Source organism: Homarus americanus, unplaced genomic scaffold (genome assembly GCF_018991925.1).
Source record: "Homarus americanus isolate GMGI-L3 unplaced genomic scaffold, GMGI_Hamer_2.0 scaffold45698, whole genome shotgun sequence".
Taxonomy (NCBI): domain Eukaryota; kingdom Metazoa; phylum Arthropoda; class Malacostraca; order Decapoda; family Nephropidae; genus Homarus; species Homarus americanus.
The window spans coordinates 10,258,722-10,279,645 of record NW_024735554.1 but is presented as its reverse complement, the minus strand read 5'-3'; the positions used below and the strand labels follow the sequence as shown (position 1 = coordinate 10,279,645).

Sequence of the window (20,924 nt, the reverse complement as noted above, 5' to 3'; positions counted from 1 at the left end):
TGATTTTGAGGTTAACATCGAGCTTCTCTTCAAGGGTTATATCCTTTCTTTTATGATCATCACCGGGAATGCGATCACCAGAACGCTTCTTGGAGATATTCTTCTTTACCATATTCACAGTTAATACCACAAAATTGGAGAAATAGTAAGCAAAAATCGCGTTACAGCAAACAAGCGTTCGCGTTATACAAATATCGTTCCTCTATTCACAAATCGTGTTAGAGCCAATTCGCATTGTCAAAACACACGTTATAGCAGAACTCACTGTACATATATACAAATAAATCCATTAAAATACTTGCAGATATGCAATCGTTTGATTTACTGCAAGCTAATTTTAGCCTCTGTCATCATTACAGTATGGCACTTAATTTCATAAATAGTAGACATTAATTAAATAGTCTTGGATAATGAGTAGGTATTACAATATTTTTTGGAAGTAACTTTTGCATCAATATCAGGAATTCATGCAGCTTCACAAAAAAGTGTCTAGTAATGCTTTAAAATGTCCCTTTTTTATAATTTCAATCTTATTCTGATCTTATGGACCATGCAAATATTTAAGACTGTAACCACAAATATCAGACACAGGAAACTTATACCTGGAATGTACCATAGCAGGTTAAAATAGCATTACTTACTATGACACTAAACACAGTTTTATATATAGTATTTTCTTAAAAATCCTTTTATGGTAATAGACACTCAATAGATTTTCTTTGAAGATAAACCTTGCTAATCCAGACTAATCGAGGGAAAAGATGCATCTTGAAGAGCTGTTTATCTGGATCATCCAAGTGTCTAGATGTCTCTGTTAATCTGGAGAGAGTCCACAGGATTGTGTCAAAATCTAACATCTACAGTATACAGTACTTAGCAGATTTAAGTACTTCTTAATATACTCATGCATCTTCTGTTAGATCTCCATAATATACAGTACAGTATAATACAGTACAACAATACACATACTACAGCATGAGTTCAGTCCAAAAATCAACATACTGTACAGTATAGTGTCCATACTAAGTGGCATATGAAGGCTCACATTTGCATTCATCCAGATGAAGTCTAGAGAGGACTTTAGCCAGGACTGACATTTGGCATTAGGATTAAGTAATATCGGAATAAGTGAGGGTCTGGATTAGAGAGGTTTGTCTGTACAGTACTGTATTTATGTTTGAAATCATGATAATTATGAATCTATCTATACCTTTCTACATTATACTAATCATACCCTCAAAGAGGATAAGTAACATTATACTGAAAATATAAATTGTATTTGTAATTTGTGGTCAGTTCTCACTTAATACATAGTGTAAAGAACACTGCAAAATACTAAAAATGTGCCGACCTAGATAGTGAGTCCAACTCTTATTAACACTAAACATAAACATCTATATTTGTATTTGTACAATTAATAATAAATTCATATGAATACATATAAGCACATTATTCCATATAAAATTACTCATGGTAAACATAAATACAGTAATATCTCTGTTAGCTGGAATCCCTCAAATCCGGAACTCTACGATAGCTGGAATTGAAATTTTATCAGAAAATCGTTCCCAAAGCCAGAATTTTCCAGAAAAATCGGCTTTGGGAACGATTTTCCGAGAAAATTTTCCTGATACCCGGAAAATTCCGGGGACGGGGGAGTTTTTTCCGGGTTTGAGAGAGTCGTCTCATTACCCGGAAATCTCTCATTCGCGGAAGTGCTCCGCACCAATTGTTCCGGCTAACGGGGATATCACTGTATTATGAACAATAAAAATACAATGTGTTCAACAAATTCCTTTTGTATGACTGTACTGTACTGAACACCAACCAATACTATGTGGAAAACAATCTCACAGCCTGAATACAATGTATCAAAACTTTTTATGGATTATTAAGTGTGTACAGTACTGTACAAACACAGGTCATCACTTCACAGATACAATACCTCAATCAGGTCTCTCTTCTAATCTAAAATTACAAAAAGTACAAAAGTGAATATTTACACAGTAAAAGCCAAATTTTCAAACAACACAATGTACTCGAGTGTCAACTAACAGGAAGGTTTCAATATTTCCTGTAAGAGAAAGACATGACCCAAAATATATAAATATATATATTTAAAAAAGGAAAATTTAAGGCATAATTGAACTGTACTCATTACAACATTTTGTAAATCTGCCTTGTCTGACCAAGGTTGTCTGGATCTTATAATTATGCATATGACTCCTCCCCAACACCGTCTTCACTATCAGAGGATGAAGAGGTGACCCGAATCCGTAGACCTTGTGGGACTGCCGAATACTCTGTAAAAAATTTAATTAAGTTAATAATATGAGAACAGCTCTGGGACAAACATTTCTGTAAATAATTTATGAGAAAAAATAAGGGGTGATATTCACAGATATCAAACACCACCTGCAAAATGTTCTTTGAAATATGTAAGCAAGACTAGAAAATGGCACGAGTAGATAGAATTTGAATATAAAACAGACAGTGTGAATTTTTTTATTAATAAATGTTAGGAAGACAGAGTAAAAATATGTAAAGCTGTTAAAGTTTCTGGGTTAGAGCAAATATCTTGAGGAAAACAGTCTTAATTTAAATTTTGTTTGTGTATCTGTGGTACATTAATGCAGTGGCCAAAACCAAAAAAATGTTGGGTATCCCCAAGAAATGTAATGCCCCTTTTATATTTTTTCTGAAAGAATAATGAATAGAAGTTGTAAAATGATGGTTCCAGTGCTCATTGTACTACAGTACAGGCAATGACTGTTCTACAATGCGGTTAGGGACCTCAAAAATGCCATCAGTAAGTGATTAATCATATATTGATATTAATAACTTATGGGGAAAATAGCTTCTGTTCCTGTGCCCCTGATGAACCCGAACAAGTTTTATATCCTGCTTCAACAGGTTGGACCCTGCTAATCCAGGACCTGATAGTTTGGCAGCTTCGATGGTTTGGGACGCATATAGTGAATACTTAATCTTATGGGGAGTATTAGGATATGTTCCATTACTACTAAAAGTCAACGGTAATGCTATAAAAGTTGTGGAAAAATCATTACAATTATCGCCACCTTGCATGAATTCCATTATTGTATTGTATATACTGTATGTGTGTGTGCGCGTGTAGACACACACAAATAAATAATACAGGTAATGGGAAAAACCTCTCAAAAATAATCAGAAACAAATTTATATTAATAATGTTGAGTCTATCTTCAAGTCCACTCCGTGCTTTGTTATTAATAAAGCACGGAGTAGACTTGAGGGTAGACTCAACATTATTAATATAAATTTGTTTCTGATTATTTTCGAGAGGTTTTTACCATTATTATTTATTTGTATGTGTTTTGTGTGGCTGGTGGTCACAGGAGTGTGGTGGTGAGTGGTGTTGTTGTTGGTGATGATTATTGTTTTGTTGGTAGTGGTGGTGGTGAGTGTTGTTGGTGAAGATTATTATTGTTGTTGGAAGTGGTGAGTGTTGTTGGTGGTGAGTATTGTTGTTGTTGGTAGTGGTGATGGTGAGTGCTGTTGGTGGTGAGTATTGTTGTTGTTGGTAGTGGTGATGGTGAGTTGTTGGTGGTGAGTATTGTTGTTGTTGGAAGTGGTGAGTGTTGTTGGTGGTGAGTATTGTTGTTGGTGGTGAGTATTGTTGTTGTTGGTAGTGGTGAGTGTTGTTGGTGGTGAGTATTGTTGTTGTTGGTAGTGGTGATGGTGAGTGTTGTTCAGAGATGTAAAGTAACAAAATAACATTTACTTTTTAAAAAGTACTCAAATTTGTCAGTACTTTTAAAAAGTATGGTTTTCTAATAATTTTACTCCAATATAACTGAAAAAAAAAATCGTCGCTCATTACATGCCCCAAAAAGTTTTAAAAATCCAAGCACAGGACATGACAAAATTGGAAGCTAACCAATCACAAGCGCTTCTTCACATCTTGATCAATCACATGCACTTTTTCATATCATTTCATTTATGTACCCAAGCACTAAATACCAATAAATTACAATTCACATAATTAGTGAAGTTATAAACGGCAGAAATTTAGACTATCGGCAACGGAAAAGTCACTAAAATGGCAACTATGAGACTGGTTTGTTCTATAATGAAATTAAAGTTTTAATATTAGTCTAATAATGTTAGCTAAGTTGACAAATTGTCATCAGATAAAGGTAAAACAAAACCTGTGCAGAAAAGAATACTTACCATAACCTTCTTGTGATAATTTTGTTTACTACAGTGCACAAGGCAATGTTCATTTGTTACCCAGACTTAGTTGTTTGATCTCGAGTGGCGCCAAAATGGCCACGGATATAGCTGTTCTCTACCATAGGGTATATATACTATTGTTGGTGGCTGATTTTCCCATGAAGTAATAAAGGGAAACATTACAATAATAATGTTCTGAATACTTGATAAAAGTCGGAAGCTAAGTAGCAGTGGGAGTCGGAACTCAAGAACGTTCATAATCTTTCATAATACAATAATATTAAACCAAATGTTTATTTATATTATTATACACATGGTAATTTACTTAGAAGAGCTCAACATCTTTCTTACTTGAATCTAGAGGGGAGAGCTATGAAGACCAATGGAAAATGGGTATTATTGCAGTTTCACTCCCAATTGGGTTAGAGCAGGGTTTTTTGGGGTGATAACTCAAAAAGACTCATTCCTGATGGAAATTATGGTCAAATCTGAATGAAACACATCAAATACCATGGAAAAAACATTGGTAGTGAAACTGCAATTTTTCCAGTTAGGTTAGGTTTGGTTGGGTTAGGTTAGATTCCTATTAACTTCCATTTTTGCTCTCCTACCCAAAACCCCTGAATTCCAACACGTCCCCCAAGATTGTTGCAGGGGAAGGGAGGGGGTTGATAACTCAAAAACAACTCGATGGAAATGAAGGTCAAATTTGAATGAACCACACCAAATACCATGGGAAAGACTTAGATTTCTTGTTCAAAAACCAATTTTACTGGAAAATGTGGGGTTAAGCATGCACAACGATTGAGTTTCAAAATTCTGAGCCAAAAATTGGATTGCGCAACCTCCCAAACTGCATTTTCAAAAACTGAAATGAAGAAGTAGAATAGGCAACCCCCAAAAGTCTAACCTAGGAATGTTATTCAAAATTACCTTTTCTTAGGTCCTCGTTCTTTTTAGAGCTTGCTTGTACCATATTTTGTCTCAGTTTTTTTAAAATCAACCTTCTGTTTTAACCCCTCATTTTCCCTGGTTTTCAAACCCTCTGCACTTCCATATCAAGAAAGAATTGCAAATAAACATGAGTAATGCTATGTGTGCAACAGACACACTTCATGCATAATGTGCAAAAAAATAAACAATTTCATAATTAAAACAAATAGAAATACTTACTATGATTAAAACATATATAGATACTTACTACTGTACTGTGATAATTAAAGTAATTATAACTACTAATATTTTATACTAACAAATTTAAATAATGTCCAGCTTAAAAATATACTGTACAGTACTGTTAATCCAATGTTATTCATACTTCATCTAGGAGAAAGAGAAAACCTTCACCTTCTGACCCTGGATGGTCCCTATCACTTGCACTGTTGGATAGTCTCCCTGTACTGTCACCACCACAGACGCCCATTCCAGGCCCGACACCCGCAGCTGACATTGTGCTTATTGCTGGGCCTACACATGCTACAGTGCTCATTGTGGAGTTTGTACAAGCTGGTGTGCTCACTTCAGGTCCCACTTCAGCATCTGTGTGTTCTGCAGATTCATTACCTGAGAGTAGAGTGTGGTGTCACCCCAAACCAACAAATTACTCTATATAAATACATGTACTGTGAATCTCATAAACTGGACCTTTACTCACATACTGTGCATAAGATACTGAAATGCTCTTATTTACATTTAACAAATTACTTTATATGAACAGCTATGACACATTTCAGATAACCCTTTTCACCCTCTCACACAGAAAATTAAAATTAAATTATTTTCTCGAGCAATGAGCCGCATATTAAAAAAATATAAGTACAGTACTTTACTACAGTAATAAATGTCCACCCAGCAAAGCTCCAACTTATGATTCACATACATATGGATGACAGTGTGTTATGAGAGCCAACTCTCCAAAACAAAAAATACATCTGTTAAAACAATTAGTATGTTAGTAGTGACAATCAAATTGTTTACATTTGCTCTGTCAAGCCTTTTCCCATTAATACATTTATGATCATTCCTTCATACATTCTTACTACTGTAACAGATGTGCTTTACTATATGATATTCCCCTTCCACAACAAGGCCCAAATATTAATCTACTGTCCTTGGAATAAATCAATACAATAATTAGTGTATTTCACAGTTGCATGCACTTCACTATGACATTTAAATCAATACAGTATAAAGTACAGTACTGTTCAGTCCCCCAAAAAAGTATTATTACCCATGGGGTTGACGTGGTTTGTAGTTTTGAGCATTGTTAGTCCACCAGTTTAAGAACAGTTGGTACAGGTATTGGTATCAACCATTATCTACTATGTGGATCAAATTACTGTATATGGTAACACCTTCATGCAGAGAACTGCCAGAATTTCAGAATAACCAATAATTTACATTTTATTCCTGCATATACTATATATAGTACGGTACAGTAAACCCTCGAAGATCCAAACCCGGGAAATCCAGATTTTGGAAGATCTGGACAAAAAATTTGGGGGTTCTGGGCTAAGAAAACTCCTAGAAGTTTCCCAAAGAAGCATTCCCAAACCAGAGCAAAGAACATTTTAGGCACGTGGGCGCTGCTTGACCCGTCAGTTGCTTGGACACAGGTGCCCGAGGGGGTGGGAAACAAACAGAGTTGACAATTGTTGTTTGTGGGAATATTGTTTCATTCACTCTAGTAATGATACAATGTTTCTTATTGTGTTATAGGTAAATGCATGGTTTATATACAGTAATTTGTTTATCACTACATTAGTACTGTATTTTTGGTGTTTCTTATATCATTTATGATTCACTGGAAATTTCGGACAATCGGCTTTTCCAGACAGGTGGTTCCCCCTTTTAGTCCGGATCTTCAAGGGTTCACTGTTGTACTGTACAGTTCATTAAAAATATTTTTTTTATTTGTAAAATATTTTAACCTATTTATTCTTAAAATATATAGCTACTGTTTTGTCTTTAATGGGGATACTGTACAGTGGTCTAATCAGATTTGATAAGAGGCCTAACGAGAGCTGATATGTCATAAGTAAACGTGATGGAAGGGGGGGGGACTGGCCGTTGCCACATTCGTCAGTCTGTTTTTATTTATTCATTAATAAATTCTCGTATAATCAGCATCTTATGGTGTATATTTCATCATTAATAATACAAAATATTAAATAATAGAAAAAATAAGATATATAAATTGTAATTTAACTTCAAAGTAATGGCGTGTGTGTCTCATATGGATGATGCAATATGCACTCATCTTCTGGTCTCTTCCCGGGAGGATTACCATCACCATTGTTTGAATTATTTTACCTAAGATCTTATCATTTTTCGGTGGCTGAATATGTGTTAAGCTTAAAGCTACCCATTCACAGTGCAGAATTATGAGCGAGTCCACTCTAAGAGTAGGGAATAAACTGATCACTCACGAAACCAAGAGAAGAAAAGAGCCAAGGGATTGCTTGCTGGCTGCAATTTCAAATGACAAATATTTAAGGGTTCAGACAAATGTTTCTTGCTTGGAAAAGGTCCCGACTATCAAAAATCCGGACTTACAGGGTCCAGACTTCCGAGGGTTTACTGGACTCAAATTATAAATAATTTATTTCATGGGGTAAAAATAAACACAAATTTTAATCATGTTCATAAAACCTGATGTATTGGAAGCTTTATAAAGACAAGAAGGCAAACTAACCTTTGCTACGATCACCAATGTTAACCGGTAGCAGAGTGACAAGAGCCAACACAGCCAGCACAACTGCTCCTCCACAGCAGTAAGACAACACATTACGGTAGTATCCTTCACACAAAGGGCAACAAGTGCTAAAAATAATTAGAGAAAACTTGCATTGCAAAATTGATCATAAACATTACATAGAAATTAAAACTTTAATTTTATACATGAATTTTAAGGGAAATTATATATAATATAATTCCAATACTGTATACAGTACTATACTTGAAAATTTCAAATTTAAAATGTGTGAATTTTAAAACTTTTTTTTACAATGTTACTGACGAGTTTCCAACACCTGAACATGCAAAAATAAAAACTACTCAGTAGCCAGTACCTCTGGTGAAAATTATGTACATATTCTTACCTTTTTTTCGGGGTGGGGGGCAATGTGAGAAAAATTGCCTGAGGTATCATATATCATTATAACTAAAAAAAACATTATATTTCTTCATCCACCACTTTTGACAATGATAGTGTAAGGTGACTTGTACACTGAGTTCTTGGGTTATTAAAATAGCCAAAAACGTTGAATTCTTAAAAATATTTTCTCAAACTTGGTACAGTTGCGGAAATGAGTTCCTATCCACATGTGGTAACCCTTGTCTCCAAATTGCCAACCTATATGACCTATAACAAATCTATCCACCATTTACATCCGTCGTTACATGACATATACCCTTTCATTCATAAACAGTGATACTACGACTGCAACATTGTTGTTTGGAGACACGGGTTACCAAATGGAGCGTAGGAAGACATTTCCGCAAATGTACTATTAGAATCCTTATTGACTGAACTTATTAACAGATGTGACATCCCTCATTTTGTTGTGCTGCCTTCAGAGGACACCGTACCATCCTCTCACATTATTACTACAGAATTATCAACTCTATTTTTCTCCTTTTTTTTTCTCTGAAACAGCCAGTTGTCATTTGAAAATAAACCATTTTGCCACCGTTAAGTTTGTTTTCTATAGAAATAGTACAAATGAATACCTTTTCAAAAGAAATAAGAGAGGTGACTTAGTACTTTTATCTAACATCAGTAATAACACTAAAGATGATACAGTACTGTACTGAGAATAATTTAATTTATGGGGTCTTAAAGACATCTATGATTTAAATATATCATCGTGATGAAGCCAAATATATTCTAATATGCTGAGAATGTAAAGTAACACCTGCATTTTGCTTCCAATGATTTGTGGATTGGCAATCTCCAGTTAAGAAAGGTTAACTTAGACGGGCTATGGCCATGGGTATCTGTTGGGGGTTAAAAACAGTATCTGGATGGGTCAGGGGATTAATGAGGTCATTTTTCTGAGGCTATCAGAGAGTTCTGGCTTACAAGGATAATATAAATAAATAAATAAATAAATATATATATATATATATATACTGTTTACATACATACATACGTACGTATGTGTGTATGTAAACATTATGTGTGTATATATATATATATATATATATATATATATATATACACTGTTTACATACATACATACACATGTAAACCACGCACGCACGCGCACACACACAGTGAACCCTCACTTTACGCGGTTAATTCAACCCACAGGGTACCGCGGAAAGTGAGAAACGCGTAAAGTGAACAACATAACATATGGGATTAATTGAAATAGAGACCAGGCCGACCCCCAAACTCCACTTTTTCAGACACAATACCTACGTTGTAGTAAAAATAACTTCTTAATTTTATGATGGTATGCACACACAATTAATAATTAAGAGAAATATCAATATTATTAGGTTTTTTAACACTTACATTAGTAGAAAAGATGGCAGAGGGCAGATTATTGGCCCTCACCTGTATCACTTGTATCAATTGTATCACTATCCACCACAGAGGCTTGCAGGGCCTCTTTGTCAAACCCCTCAAAGTCCATACAAGTCCATATCCTCACTATAATTATCACTATCACTGACTTGGGCAGGCTGTGGTGGGTGGCGGGTGAAGAACTCGGTAATGTTTTGATGACTGGGCGACCTTGTGCGCACCCTGCTCGCGCCGCTTACACAACATGGCGGATGGCGGGAGAGGGTGGGAGAGATGACGGGAGGTTTGGATCCAAAAATGGCGCAGCTCGCCAGCCGCTCTCCACGTATAGGGGTACACGCACCGCGGAATGTGAGCATTCCGGTTTCGGCAGGGTACCACGTAAATGTGGAAACGCGGAATGTGGGACCGCTTAAAGCGAGGGTTGACTGTATATATACACTCGGTTAGGTTAGGTTAGGTGCCTTGGATTCTTGGAATCTTTCAATCCACAAGAATACCATAAATTACTAGCTAAATAAAATATACAGAACTGTACTGTATAGTCGAGGACAAAAGTTCACTCCCTCCCAAAATGAAGCAGTATTGACCCCAAATGAGATAAAACAATACACCTGCAACAGATGACAATAAGGTTAAGAAAGTTCATAGACTCATTCACGAGGCTCAGGTTTACCACAGGGAGCAAAATTCTGTCAGCAACTGTACAATACAATGAAATACAATTATTTTAAAGTGTACAAAAATTAGAAATGGAACAACTAAAAAAAATTAAGCACTAGTGTAAAATGTAAGCTATTAAATGTGCAGATTATAAGATACTGATATAAGGCATTTGAAGATGGGAAGCGGTGTAAAAACACAGCAGCAAGAAACTTTAAAGTTAGGTAAACTGTGCTTCAAAATAACAAACTTAAAATATATGAGAAATGTATATGATGCAAAACAAAAGTGAAACTAAGATGAACTGAATAAGTATGAAATAAAAGGGTGTACTAGAAGAATAAGATAACGTATAGTATGTGAAAGGATTCACATGTCTGTGCCATGATATTGTAGGCTTTTACTTGTCTGCAAAGCAAATGCAAAAAAAAAAAAACTATAACCCAAACCAAAAAAATCCCAAACATGCACAAAAGCTTTAATTTACGCACCGAAAAGGCGTTCTTCTGAAACAAATGCCATAACTTGTTAGTCTTTCTGAAAACTACTAATACAGAATTACTGTTTATTGAATTTTAAAACATAATAAAATCCATGGTTTTATTCTTATACAGTACAGTATTATACAAATTAAAGAAAATCTTTTAATATAAAACAATCTCTGGTTACAGTGTGAGTGTGGTGTGGTGTGGTGTGAGTGTGGTGCGAGTGTGGTGTGCTGTGGTTGTGATAAAACTAATTCCAACATGTTAAAATGCAGTTCGACAATGCCAAGTAAATACTAGCCAAAACTTTACTATCCTCCAGTTAATGAATTATATACTAAACAGAATTCCATACTTTTGAACTACACCAATTCCCCCATTAGCATGGTTTCTGTCAATGTTATTTCGTTATAATGTCATTGAAAAAAATAAAAATATGCATGAAAATTTTAAATGTACAACAATTTAAAAAATTCGGTATGAAGAAGCTGTGATAACAGCCGGCTGTGTAAGTGACCGGTGCCACGGCGTGGGCGTCATACAGTATTTGTTCAGTGGTTGGTTGAAGCTCTTCCAACTTTTACTTAAAAAACAATGGTATACTGTATATTTATTTGAGCCCAAGAACAACGAGTGCTAAACATGCATTATGCACCACTACAGCTTGTGGTCACAAAAAGAAGAGGAAAAGCGTTACATTAAATGTTAAATTAGATGTGGTAAAGAGATTTGAAGAAGGATAGTGTGCTAAAATTGTTACTCCATTATCTGCTGCAAAGTTAACTCAGAGAAGTGGCAAATGTTATTCGCGGATTTAGCGATTTGCGGCCATTTTGAGAACCTAACCCCCGCGAATTTGGGGGGTCCCCTGTAATGTGATAAACATCACTGCTCTTCATATTTTTAAAATTCATGTTCTTTCTCACATTTACCATTCTATCGTGTTCTTTTTTCGACACAGGCTATTTTCATATTAGCGAATTTCTTTTCTATTTCCCTCTCTCTCTATAGTATTTCCTTTATTCCCTTCCTCGTTATAAATGGATAATCAAAAAGTCTATGAAAAATTTACTCATTCCATATAAGGAGGGAGTACAATCAATTAATCGAGCTACAGATTCTTTTCATGCTTCCTTATCATGATGTGTCATGTATTACACACATGGTATTTAAGCTAAAACGAGGGGTCAAAATAGTTGCAAAAGGAACAACCATAATATACATTCCATATGGACACGTGTAAGGTGGGTTACTGCAGTGTTTTGTGTCATGGCCCTCTGACATGAAATACATATTTAACAAGGGTTGTTTATTAATGGCACTCTGAAACAGCTATCCTCCTCCTGGCCTTGTTATACCCCACTAATTTACTCCTCCCAAGAAGTAAATCATAAAAACGTTTTCCACTGTCCACAATACATGAATTAATATTTCTCAACTTACTGAAGTGGACTCAAATACAGTCAACCCTCGCTTTACGCGGTCCCACTTTACGCGTTTCCATTTTTACGCGGTACCCTGCCGAAACCGGAATGCTCACTTTCCGCGGTGTGTGTACCCTTTTACGCGGAGAGCAGCGGGAGCAGGGTGCGCACAAGGTCGCCCAGTCATCAAAACATTACCGAGTTCTTCACCCGCCACCCACCACAGCCGGCCCAAGTCAGTGATAGAGATAATGATAGCGAGGATATGGAATTATATGGACTTTGAGATGCTTGACAAAGAGGCCCTACAAGCCTCTGTGGTGGATAGTGATACAATTGATACAGGTGAGGGCCAATAATCTGCCCTCTGCCTCGGAACCAACCCCCCATCCCCGTGTGCCCAGCCATCTTTTCTACTAATGTAAGTGTTAAAAAACCTAATATTATTGATATTTCTCTTAATTATTGTGTGTGCATACCATCATAAAATTAAGAAGTTATTTTTACTACAACGTAGGTATGGTGTCTGAAAAAGTGGAGTTTGGGGGTCGGCCCGGTCTCTATTTCAATTAATCCCATATGTTATGTTGTTCACTTTACGCGTTTCTCACTTTACGCGGGCAGCAGTGGGTTCAACTGACCGCGTAAAGTGAGGGTTCACTGTATATAAATACCTGTAAAGATAAACTAATTTCTTAATGCAATCTTTCTCACTATCAGAGGCAGATAGGCATTCCTGGAGAAATGTATTTAAGAATTATTATGCTAAATGATTCGGTTTTCTTATCAATAACTTATCACATAATAAATCAAAGTTTACTAATTCAGTCGCATCAAAAACTGAACACTGGCTAGGAATCATCAAACATGCATGAGTAAAATTAATTTACTTGGTACTGTGCGTCTGGAGAGTTACCACGAGTCTGGACTTATACAGTCTCTCCTCGACTTACGATGGGGCTCTGGATCGACGACCAGGTCGTAAGTCGAATTGGTTGTAAGTCGAAAAGGCAAAAATAATACATAGACAATCTAAAATGGGGTCTCTTTTTCTTCTCAGCACCACGAGAACTTTCACTTTTAAGCTTGCCAGCCATTTTAAAGGGAATTACAAACAAAAATTTTGTCAGTACACAGTGCGATCACTAACGTCGGGACTCGAAAATACATAATTTGAAAAATATTTTATACGGCTGCGGCGGTCATATGTCCGGGTGGTCGTAAGCCGAGAAGGTCGTAAGTCGAGAATGTCGTAAGTCGAGGAGTACCTGTATATTCTCTCTAACCATGGAATTTATAATGCAAAATCAGTGAGAACATGAGTTTTGGGTATTCAAATTATTATTATATTTGTTTTTCAAATCATTAGTCCCACATGCTGCTATCCATTTCTTAGCAAAACAAATCAATAAGTTACTGTTACAAATGCATGGACAAAACATAAGAAATTTGGAGAAACTCAGAAAAAACATGGACAAGTCTGCCTTAAGTTATAGAACCAAAACAAATAAAATATATTTTAGTTTAAAGAACAGTGCAACAATGCCAAGTAGTAATTTAAACAAGTATGTTTCCCTTACTATGCACTACAATGGTCCCTCGGTTAACGAACGGTTCAATTAACGAAATTTCGGTTAACGAATTAGCTCCCATAAGGATTTTCAGTTCGAGTAATGAACAAAACTTTGATTAACGAAATCCTTACGACAAACACGTTTGTTGTGCTTATCAGCTGATCAGCTAGTCCACCAATACAGTAATTGGTTTTATGTTTACATTCATTTCCAGTGAAGTAAATATCAAGAAAGTTGGTCTCTTGAATATCTCAGCATTTTTTATATTAAAATTATTAGTCATTCTGAAATTTAGTTAACATATGATAATATAGACAGTACAGGGAACAGTTTTTGTGTGCCCATCAGCTGATTGAATCACCCAACAACCCTTCTCAGTGAACATCAATTTTGTTGGTTTCTTGAATAATTTTGCATTTTTACATTAAAATTATTGGTCATTCTAAAATTTAGTTTACCCCCGGTACATATTGATAATATACAGTGCAGAAATTATTATGAACCATGAAGAAGGCATTAGAACCAATGCACTCTGTAAAGAATATGGCTTCATCATCGACCTCTTCAATCAGCGGTTTGATATGTAAACAAAGCTGCCGGAAATATGACATACACACCTCAAAGTAATTTAAAATACAGTATTCTATTGTTTTTTATTTATTATTGTACAGTATACTGTACTGTACAGTACTGTGTTTAGTTTATATTTAATGTTTTGTTAATTCTATTACTGGTATACAGTACTTTGTATGTATACTTTTTCTGTGAGTTGGAACCAATTACCCAATATCCCATTGAAATAATAAGATTCGGTTAAAGAAATTTTCAGTTGACAAACGACTCTGTGGAACGAATCGTGTTCGTTAACCGAGGGACCACTGTATTACAACAATGCCAATTAGTAATTTAAACAAGTATGTTTCCCTTACTATGCACTATTACAAAAATGCCAATTAGTAATTTAAACACGTATATTTCCCTTACTAGAGTCTAAAACTAATCGATAGGCTTTGTTGAAAAAATTCAATTTCCATGCATATAACTTCATCCTTCATAACATTACTTTTTAATTACCAAACTTGATAATACTCACTTGCAGGGATTTAGATTTTGTATGAGCATGACAGCCACACCATTGGATAGTTTATCTGTGAAGCTCATAGCACCATATACAAAAGCCCCTGATTCTACATTGGGCCCAATTAGATCAGCAGTGAAGGAGAGTGATGTCACAAGCAGGATAGAGCCTCCAGCTCCCAGAAGTGATGCTACTCCATACAAGAGGTAATCTTTATAGAGATCACCTGAACCAAACCACACAGCTATGCAGGCAGCTTCCCCTATAATGCACCCAATAAGGAAGGATGCCTGCCAAAGAGAATATATTTCCTTACAGAAAAACAATTCAAAATATAAGGACATACAAATGAGATATTTCAATACAGTATACCTGTATCTCACTAAGTGTAATTCCACTTTCATCTAATTAGTTGAATGGACAGCTTCAATCATCCTTAAAGTCCTAACCTGGAGGATGTAGCACAATTACCCTCACTCCAACTGAGGAGTGTTTAAATTGGCAATACTTACTGGCAATAATTGTTTTTGCCGACAAAGAGAATATGGAAATTTTTTGGGCATCTTGGCATGACTTAGGTTAAATTAATTGACTATATATTGGTTAAGGCCATTTATGAACACTCAATAGGGAAGAAAACAGTACCAGTATACAGAATTATATATTTCTCACCTTCCTGCCAATGTATTTGTTGAGACTCTTCATGCACATGGTTGTGAGGAAGCCAGCAACATACATAACCAGTGGAATGTATGCAACAGATTCTTGTGGCAAATGAAGAGAATCTTGGATATATATGGGGACATAGGCTTGTGAAAGGTTGCAGAAGAGTCGAGTTGCCATGTAGAGCAAGGCTACCTGGTAAAACTGAAGAGAATTTTTTATGAAAGATCAATGTCCATATATTCCCTTCTTATTTTCCAAACACAGCAGTCACTCACACCATCTACTTTGGAACTATTGAACTAGTTTGGGATGCTTGACTTTCTGCATGCACGACTGAGAGCATAGCATTTGGTGGTTTTAGGATGCACATGTTGCTGATAGGCAATGCCAGGTTATATGAAGTTACAGGTGAACAAGGTAGGTATTTGGGGACTTATTATGGAAGGGAATACATAGCGGAACAAGTCTGTTAGGAGTAACAATTAATAAATGACAGTGCAAGTACAGTGGGGTATGCTATAACGAATCTAATTGGTTCTAGAACCTTGTTCGTTATAGCATTCGTTCGTTATAGGATTAATCCGTTCCAGGCCCCCAAATACAACCACCTAACACTGAAAAATATAATATAAAATTGTAAAAATTGTAAAAAAGTGCATAAATATGCATCTAAACCCCTGAAATAAAGAATATCATTAATATTTATAATAAAAAAACAATAAATTAGTAAAAAAAAAAATTATTTTAAATAATGTTCGTTGTAGGAGTTTCGTTCGTTATAGCATTCTCAATTTTATAGGTAAAACCGTTCGTTATAGGAATATTCGTAGTAGGATCCGTTCGTTATAGCATACCCCACTGTATATCAAGGAATAGTATTTCTTTACTCGGGATTCTGACCATCCTGCAATAAACTGTAGCAAGAAAAGGAAAGCCTGGGGGAAAAATTATCAAGCATAATTTTGTTCCAGTAAAAATTACGCAAAGTTCTGTGTAGCATAACTTCTGTAAGCCATAAAAATCATAACCAAAGACTTAAAGGCTATAATAGCCATCTCAATGCAACATACACAGAATAGTCAAGCAATGTTGTCTGCCAATAAACTTAATTCCCCATATTTTATAAGATAAGTAATCTAAGTATTGGGAACATGGACAACACTTGCCAAACAGCTAAAGATTATCGGAAATACCAGGTTATACAAGTGAAAAGTCTATATCCAATTCAATAATCATTGAAATAAACACTAAGAAAACCTTGATTAATGTCAAAATCATTAATTTTGAAACCTGAAAAGAAAAAACAAGCAAATGACCCCCAGCACACACATTCTAAATCTATGGGAGAGGAACATATGATAGTTATAGACAAACCAACCAAAAGAGTATAATTCAGAGGCAGATTGTAGGAGACAAAGAAAGCCCATGGTAGAAGTGCAAGGATGAGAAGAAGGATTTAATAGAGGTGAGGAAATATGGATATTCAAGAAGCCGAAGTTTACATGAATGATTGGTAAATATGGCATCCTCTGGTTCATAAGGATATGATAGTAGTGTAGTAAGATTAACAGTGATACAGTATAGCAAATGAGAAGTTTGTGTTTGCTCTTTGTTCTGGCCACCCCTCCTTCTCTCTCCTCCCATCAACATCTGATTATAAACTTTTTTTATCATCTTTCCATTCTCTCAATACCGTACATTCATACCATCTACTATATCTACCTTGACCACTCTGTTTCTGACAATGTTTGCATTTCTATACTACGGTACCTCCTCTTTGTTTTGCATTCATGAAACGCATCCTATTCACCCAATTCTGTAAACTACTCTCAAACACTTTTCACCTAGTTTTCTACATTTGTTTTACTGCACATTTTAGTAAGTTTCATTCAAATTTCTTTAAGGGGAGCGTCCGGCTGAGAATACAAGGCAAATCGGAAAATTACAAAAATATTCAGAAAAATTCCTGAGGAAAGCTGTTGCCTATGGCTATATGCTGACATATTTTTATTGCATAATTCAAATATTTATGTAGCTATGCATAATTGTTCTTACCCCCCATCACTTAGAGGGCCCTTTCTGTTTACATAGGAAAAGCTGTAGAAAAGTATTTATCATAATATTTTGGTGTAAAGTAATACCAATCACTTGGTAAATATCAGTATCTGGTACATTTCTCAACGAGCTAACCACACAGGAGACCGCCTTCTCGAGTCAGTGACCCATCAAACATGCACAAGTGAGGTACGATCACGAGTTGCTCTCACGCCACCTTTATTGGCCCGTATTTCAGAAGGAGTTTTTCTAAACTTCAAATCCCTAAGGCTCACCCATTTATGGGCCAATTCTAAAAAAACAAAAACCAAGTCATAGAATAACATACTTCACATGGTGTAACATATAGATTTTCTTTATATTTGGCTTGGTTTATTATTTTCCGATTTATTTTTAGAAATAATTTGAGGTGTTAGGAAAAAAATTCATGCACCCATTACAAAAGTGATAATCAGAAATATCTGTATTCCACATGAATTTCAAATTAATTTAGCGAGAAGTTATGGAGAAGTAGGATTTTGAAAATTGATAGGAATATTAGGGAAAAATCAGACAACAGGGATAAGGCAGAACCGATTCAAGGGTATAGTAACAATGTATCTAGTGTCCTTAATTGCTGATAGGATATTTAAATTGAGTGATCAATAAGTAATGAATTTTGTGCTTCAGCCAGACACTCCCCTTAAAGTGATTATAGTTGCTGTACTTACAGACAAAAGCTACCAATGAAAAACTATGAACTGCTACAGATATACTTTACCTGAATATTTTTGAGCCAATCAATAGAAGTCATGCGAAAATGTCTTGGAGCACACACTGACACAGTTGGTAGATTATTTTGATAACTGGAGGTACTGTCACCAGTCTGGGAATCATCTGGATCATTAGCCTTGTCCCCATCAGTATCAGGTGATAATTTATTATACTGTGGAGTGTTGTCTTCTTTGACCAATGTATGGAATATAATTGTAAATACCACACCAATAGACAGCACAATTAAAACAATATACTGAAAGAAAAAACATTTCATGTATAAGGCTGATAAAATCTCAGATTACGTGTATATACAGTACCTTTTTTACAATCAACAAATTACTAAATTAAAAATTAAACTGAAATTAATTTATATCTTTTTATTCAACCACTTAAAGAAGGATACCAATTACAAGCAAACCATTATGGCATGCTGACTTACTCTAAACTTGATGGCATCATCAGGCTGAAGACCAGTCTCAGGAGTAGAGGTACTTAACCCCAGCACCATCCATGTCACGACATAAACCGTTATGTTGGACACAACAGTAAATCCATACCTGAAAACAAACATCTTTTGTTTTCATCTACAGTACAGTACATTTAAAATTAGTCTGTAGAAATATAGTATCTTTTAACTTTTCTCTCTCTAAACCATTTCACTGCCACCTTAGTATCTCCCAGCTGCATAACACAAACACGGGACTTTAACACAAATCTTCTTCCCTAAACTACTATTAACTTCCTATCCCTTAAATAGCAGCCATTATCAGTGGAGGATAGCTGTAGGGATGGTGGCCATCATCTGTGGACATTTCATGTTGCTTACATTCCATTTCTGCACATACAGGCAGTGGTTGAGTAGGGAATCTTTAGCTACCAGGTAAGGGTTATTAAACATTGGTCTTATCTATACTTGAATTCCTTTTTGACCTTTATATCAATATTAAGCATCATTAAACTGGCCCTATTTTCTAAACATGTGAATCTTGCTCAACTGTGTTATTCACTCTCATCATCATCTAACAATACCACCTGAGAAAGACATATCTTGAAATTTTCATCCTCTCTGGTATTCATTCCTCTTTCATACTACAGTATTATACTGTATTACTAATTACATGTATACAGCATCTAGAATAAGCAAAAGATAAAATACAGAAATATGATAAGCACCTGATAGCATTAAGCTCTGTACGGTCATTTGGATCTTGAGTTATAGTGGGAATAAGAGCTAGATGGCTGATTTGTGTAGATGCCCAACCAAACTGGAAGATTATGACGAATGGGGTGTAGTAGATTACCTGAGCCCAGTCATCGGCATAAAAGCACCCAAAGCATCCAAGGAAGATGAAAGGGAAGGCAATCACTACACAAAATGTACCTGTAAGGAGTCTAAAATTACAAAAGGGAAATTTATATAATGTTTATCATATACAGCATATACACTATGTACTTGTACAGTAATCCCGTGTTTTTCGCGGGAATTACGTTCCTGAAACCCCCGCGAAAAGCCAAAACCGCGAATACTCTTTTAGGAATCACTGTACCTGTGGCCACCAAACAGCTCAGGTAGGTCATGCACTTAACCACGCCATGCTCTCCACTCACGGCCCAGTGGTCACACTGATCACTGATGCAATGTAACGGCATTTACTAACATCATTATTTTGAAACTAATCATATTGTAGTATAATAATGGAAAAACGTAAACACAGTTATATACCAAATAATTTTATTTACACGTAAATAAAAAAATTTATATTTCGTTGAGGTCGGCAACACCCGCATTGCCAGCCTCTCCCTACTGTCCTGGCGTCTGCCCACCCTCATGCAGTCACGCCAGCCAGCCAGTCCTCTTCCACCCACATTCCTCCACTTGAAGACTTGTATTCTGACAAGACACAAATGAATTGTCAGTCTTCACCACATCTCGAGCCATAGCTCATTCCACCTCTGAGCTTGTCCAATAAAAGTTTTTTTCCGTTAAGGTCATCACTATTCTTGATCTCTTGGTCACTTCAGAGTCTTTGCTAGTAATATTTGCCTTGGATGAGGCTGGCTTACGTCCAAGAGCCATGTGGAATGCACGTGGGAGGACAAACAGAAGAGGTAATCACAGTAGCGTTTATAGTACGGTAGGCACGTGTGGACTGAGGCTTCTCGGAGCAGCGGGTGTCTGAGGCAGGAAAGGGTGGCGTCTGTTTGCCACACCGCACAGGGGAATATTGAAAATGGTGCAAAATTTAAATTATTGTTTTTAAAGGATATATATATATATATATATATATATATATATATATATATATATATATATATATATATATATATATATATATATATATATATATATATATATATATATATATATATATATATATATATATATATATATATATATATATATATATATATATATATATATATATATATATATATATATATATATATATATAAAAAAAAACGAATGGTCAAAAC

The 20,924-nt window shown here is 35.5% G+C and overlaps 1 protein-coding gene across 9 annotated transcripts in view; it reads right to left on the bottom strand.

Annotated features, from left to right (window-relative positions):
• Window positions 1-1,640: 1,640 nt before the first annotated feature.
• The window catches only part of LOC121871510 (major facilitator superfamily domain-containing protein 12-like), a 46,913-nt gene continuing 27,629 nt past the window's right edge, over window positions 1,641-20,924 (bottom strand). For 4 of the 9 annotated variants that reach the window (XM_042373911.1, XM_042373910.1, XM_042373912.1 and 1 more), the window contains exons 4-12: window positions 19,623-19,830; window positions 18,889-19,006; window positions 18,454-18,702; window positions 15,645-15,839; window positions 14,988-15,262; window positions 10,903-10,917; window positions 7,910-8,037; window positions 5,563-5,778; window positions 1,643-2,303 (exon numbers count right to left, since the gene is read on the bottom strand). In XM_042373911.1, coding sequence (XP_042229845.1) covers window positions 2,212-2,303; window positions 5,563-5,778; window positions 7,910-8,037; window positions 10,903-10,917; window positions 14,988-15,262; window positions 15,645-15,839; window positions 18,454-18,702; window positions 18,889-19,006; window positions 19,623-19,830 — 1,496 coding nt within the window. In that variant the 3' untranslated portion in view covers window positions 1,643-2,211. Of the gene's footprint in view, window positions 2,304-5,562; window positions 5,779-7,909; window positions 8,038-10,902; window positions 10,918-14,987; window positions 15,263-15,644; window positions 15,840-18,453; window positions 18,703-18,888; window positions 19,007-19,622; window positions 19,831-20,924 lie in introns of all 9 variants that reach the window. The other 5 variants (XM_042373917.1, XM_042373918.1, XM_042373915.1 and 2 more) reach the window with 5 other exon arrangements.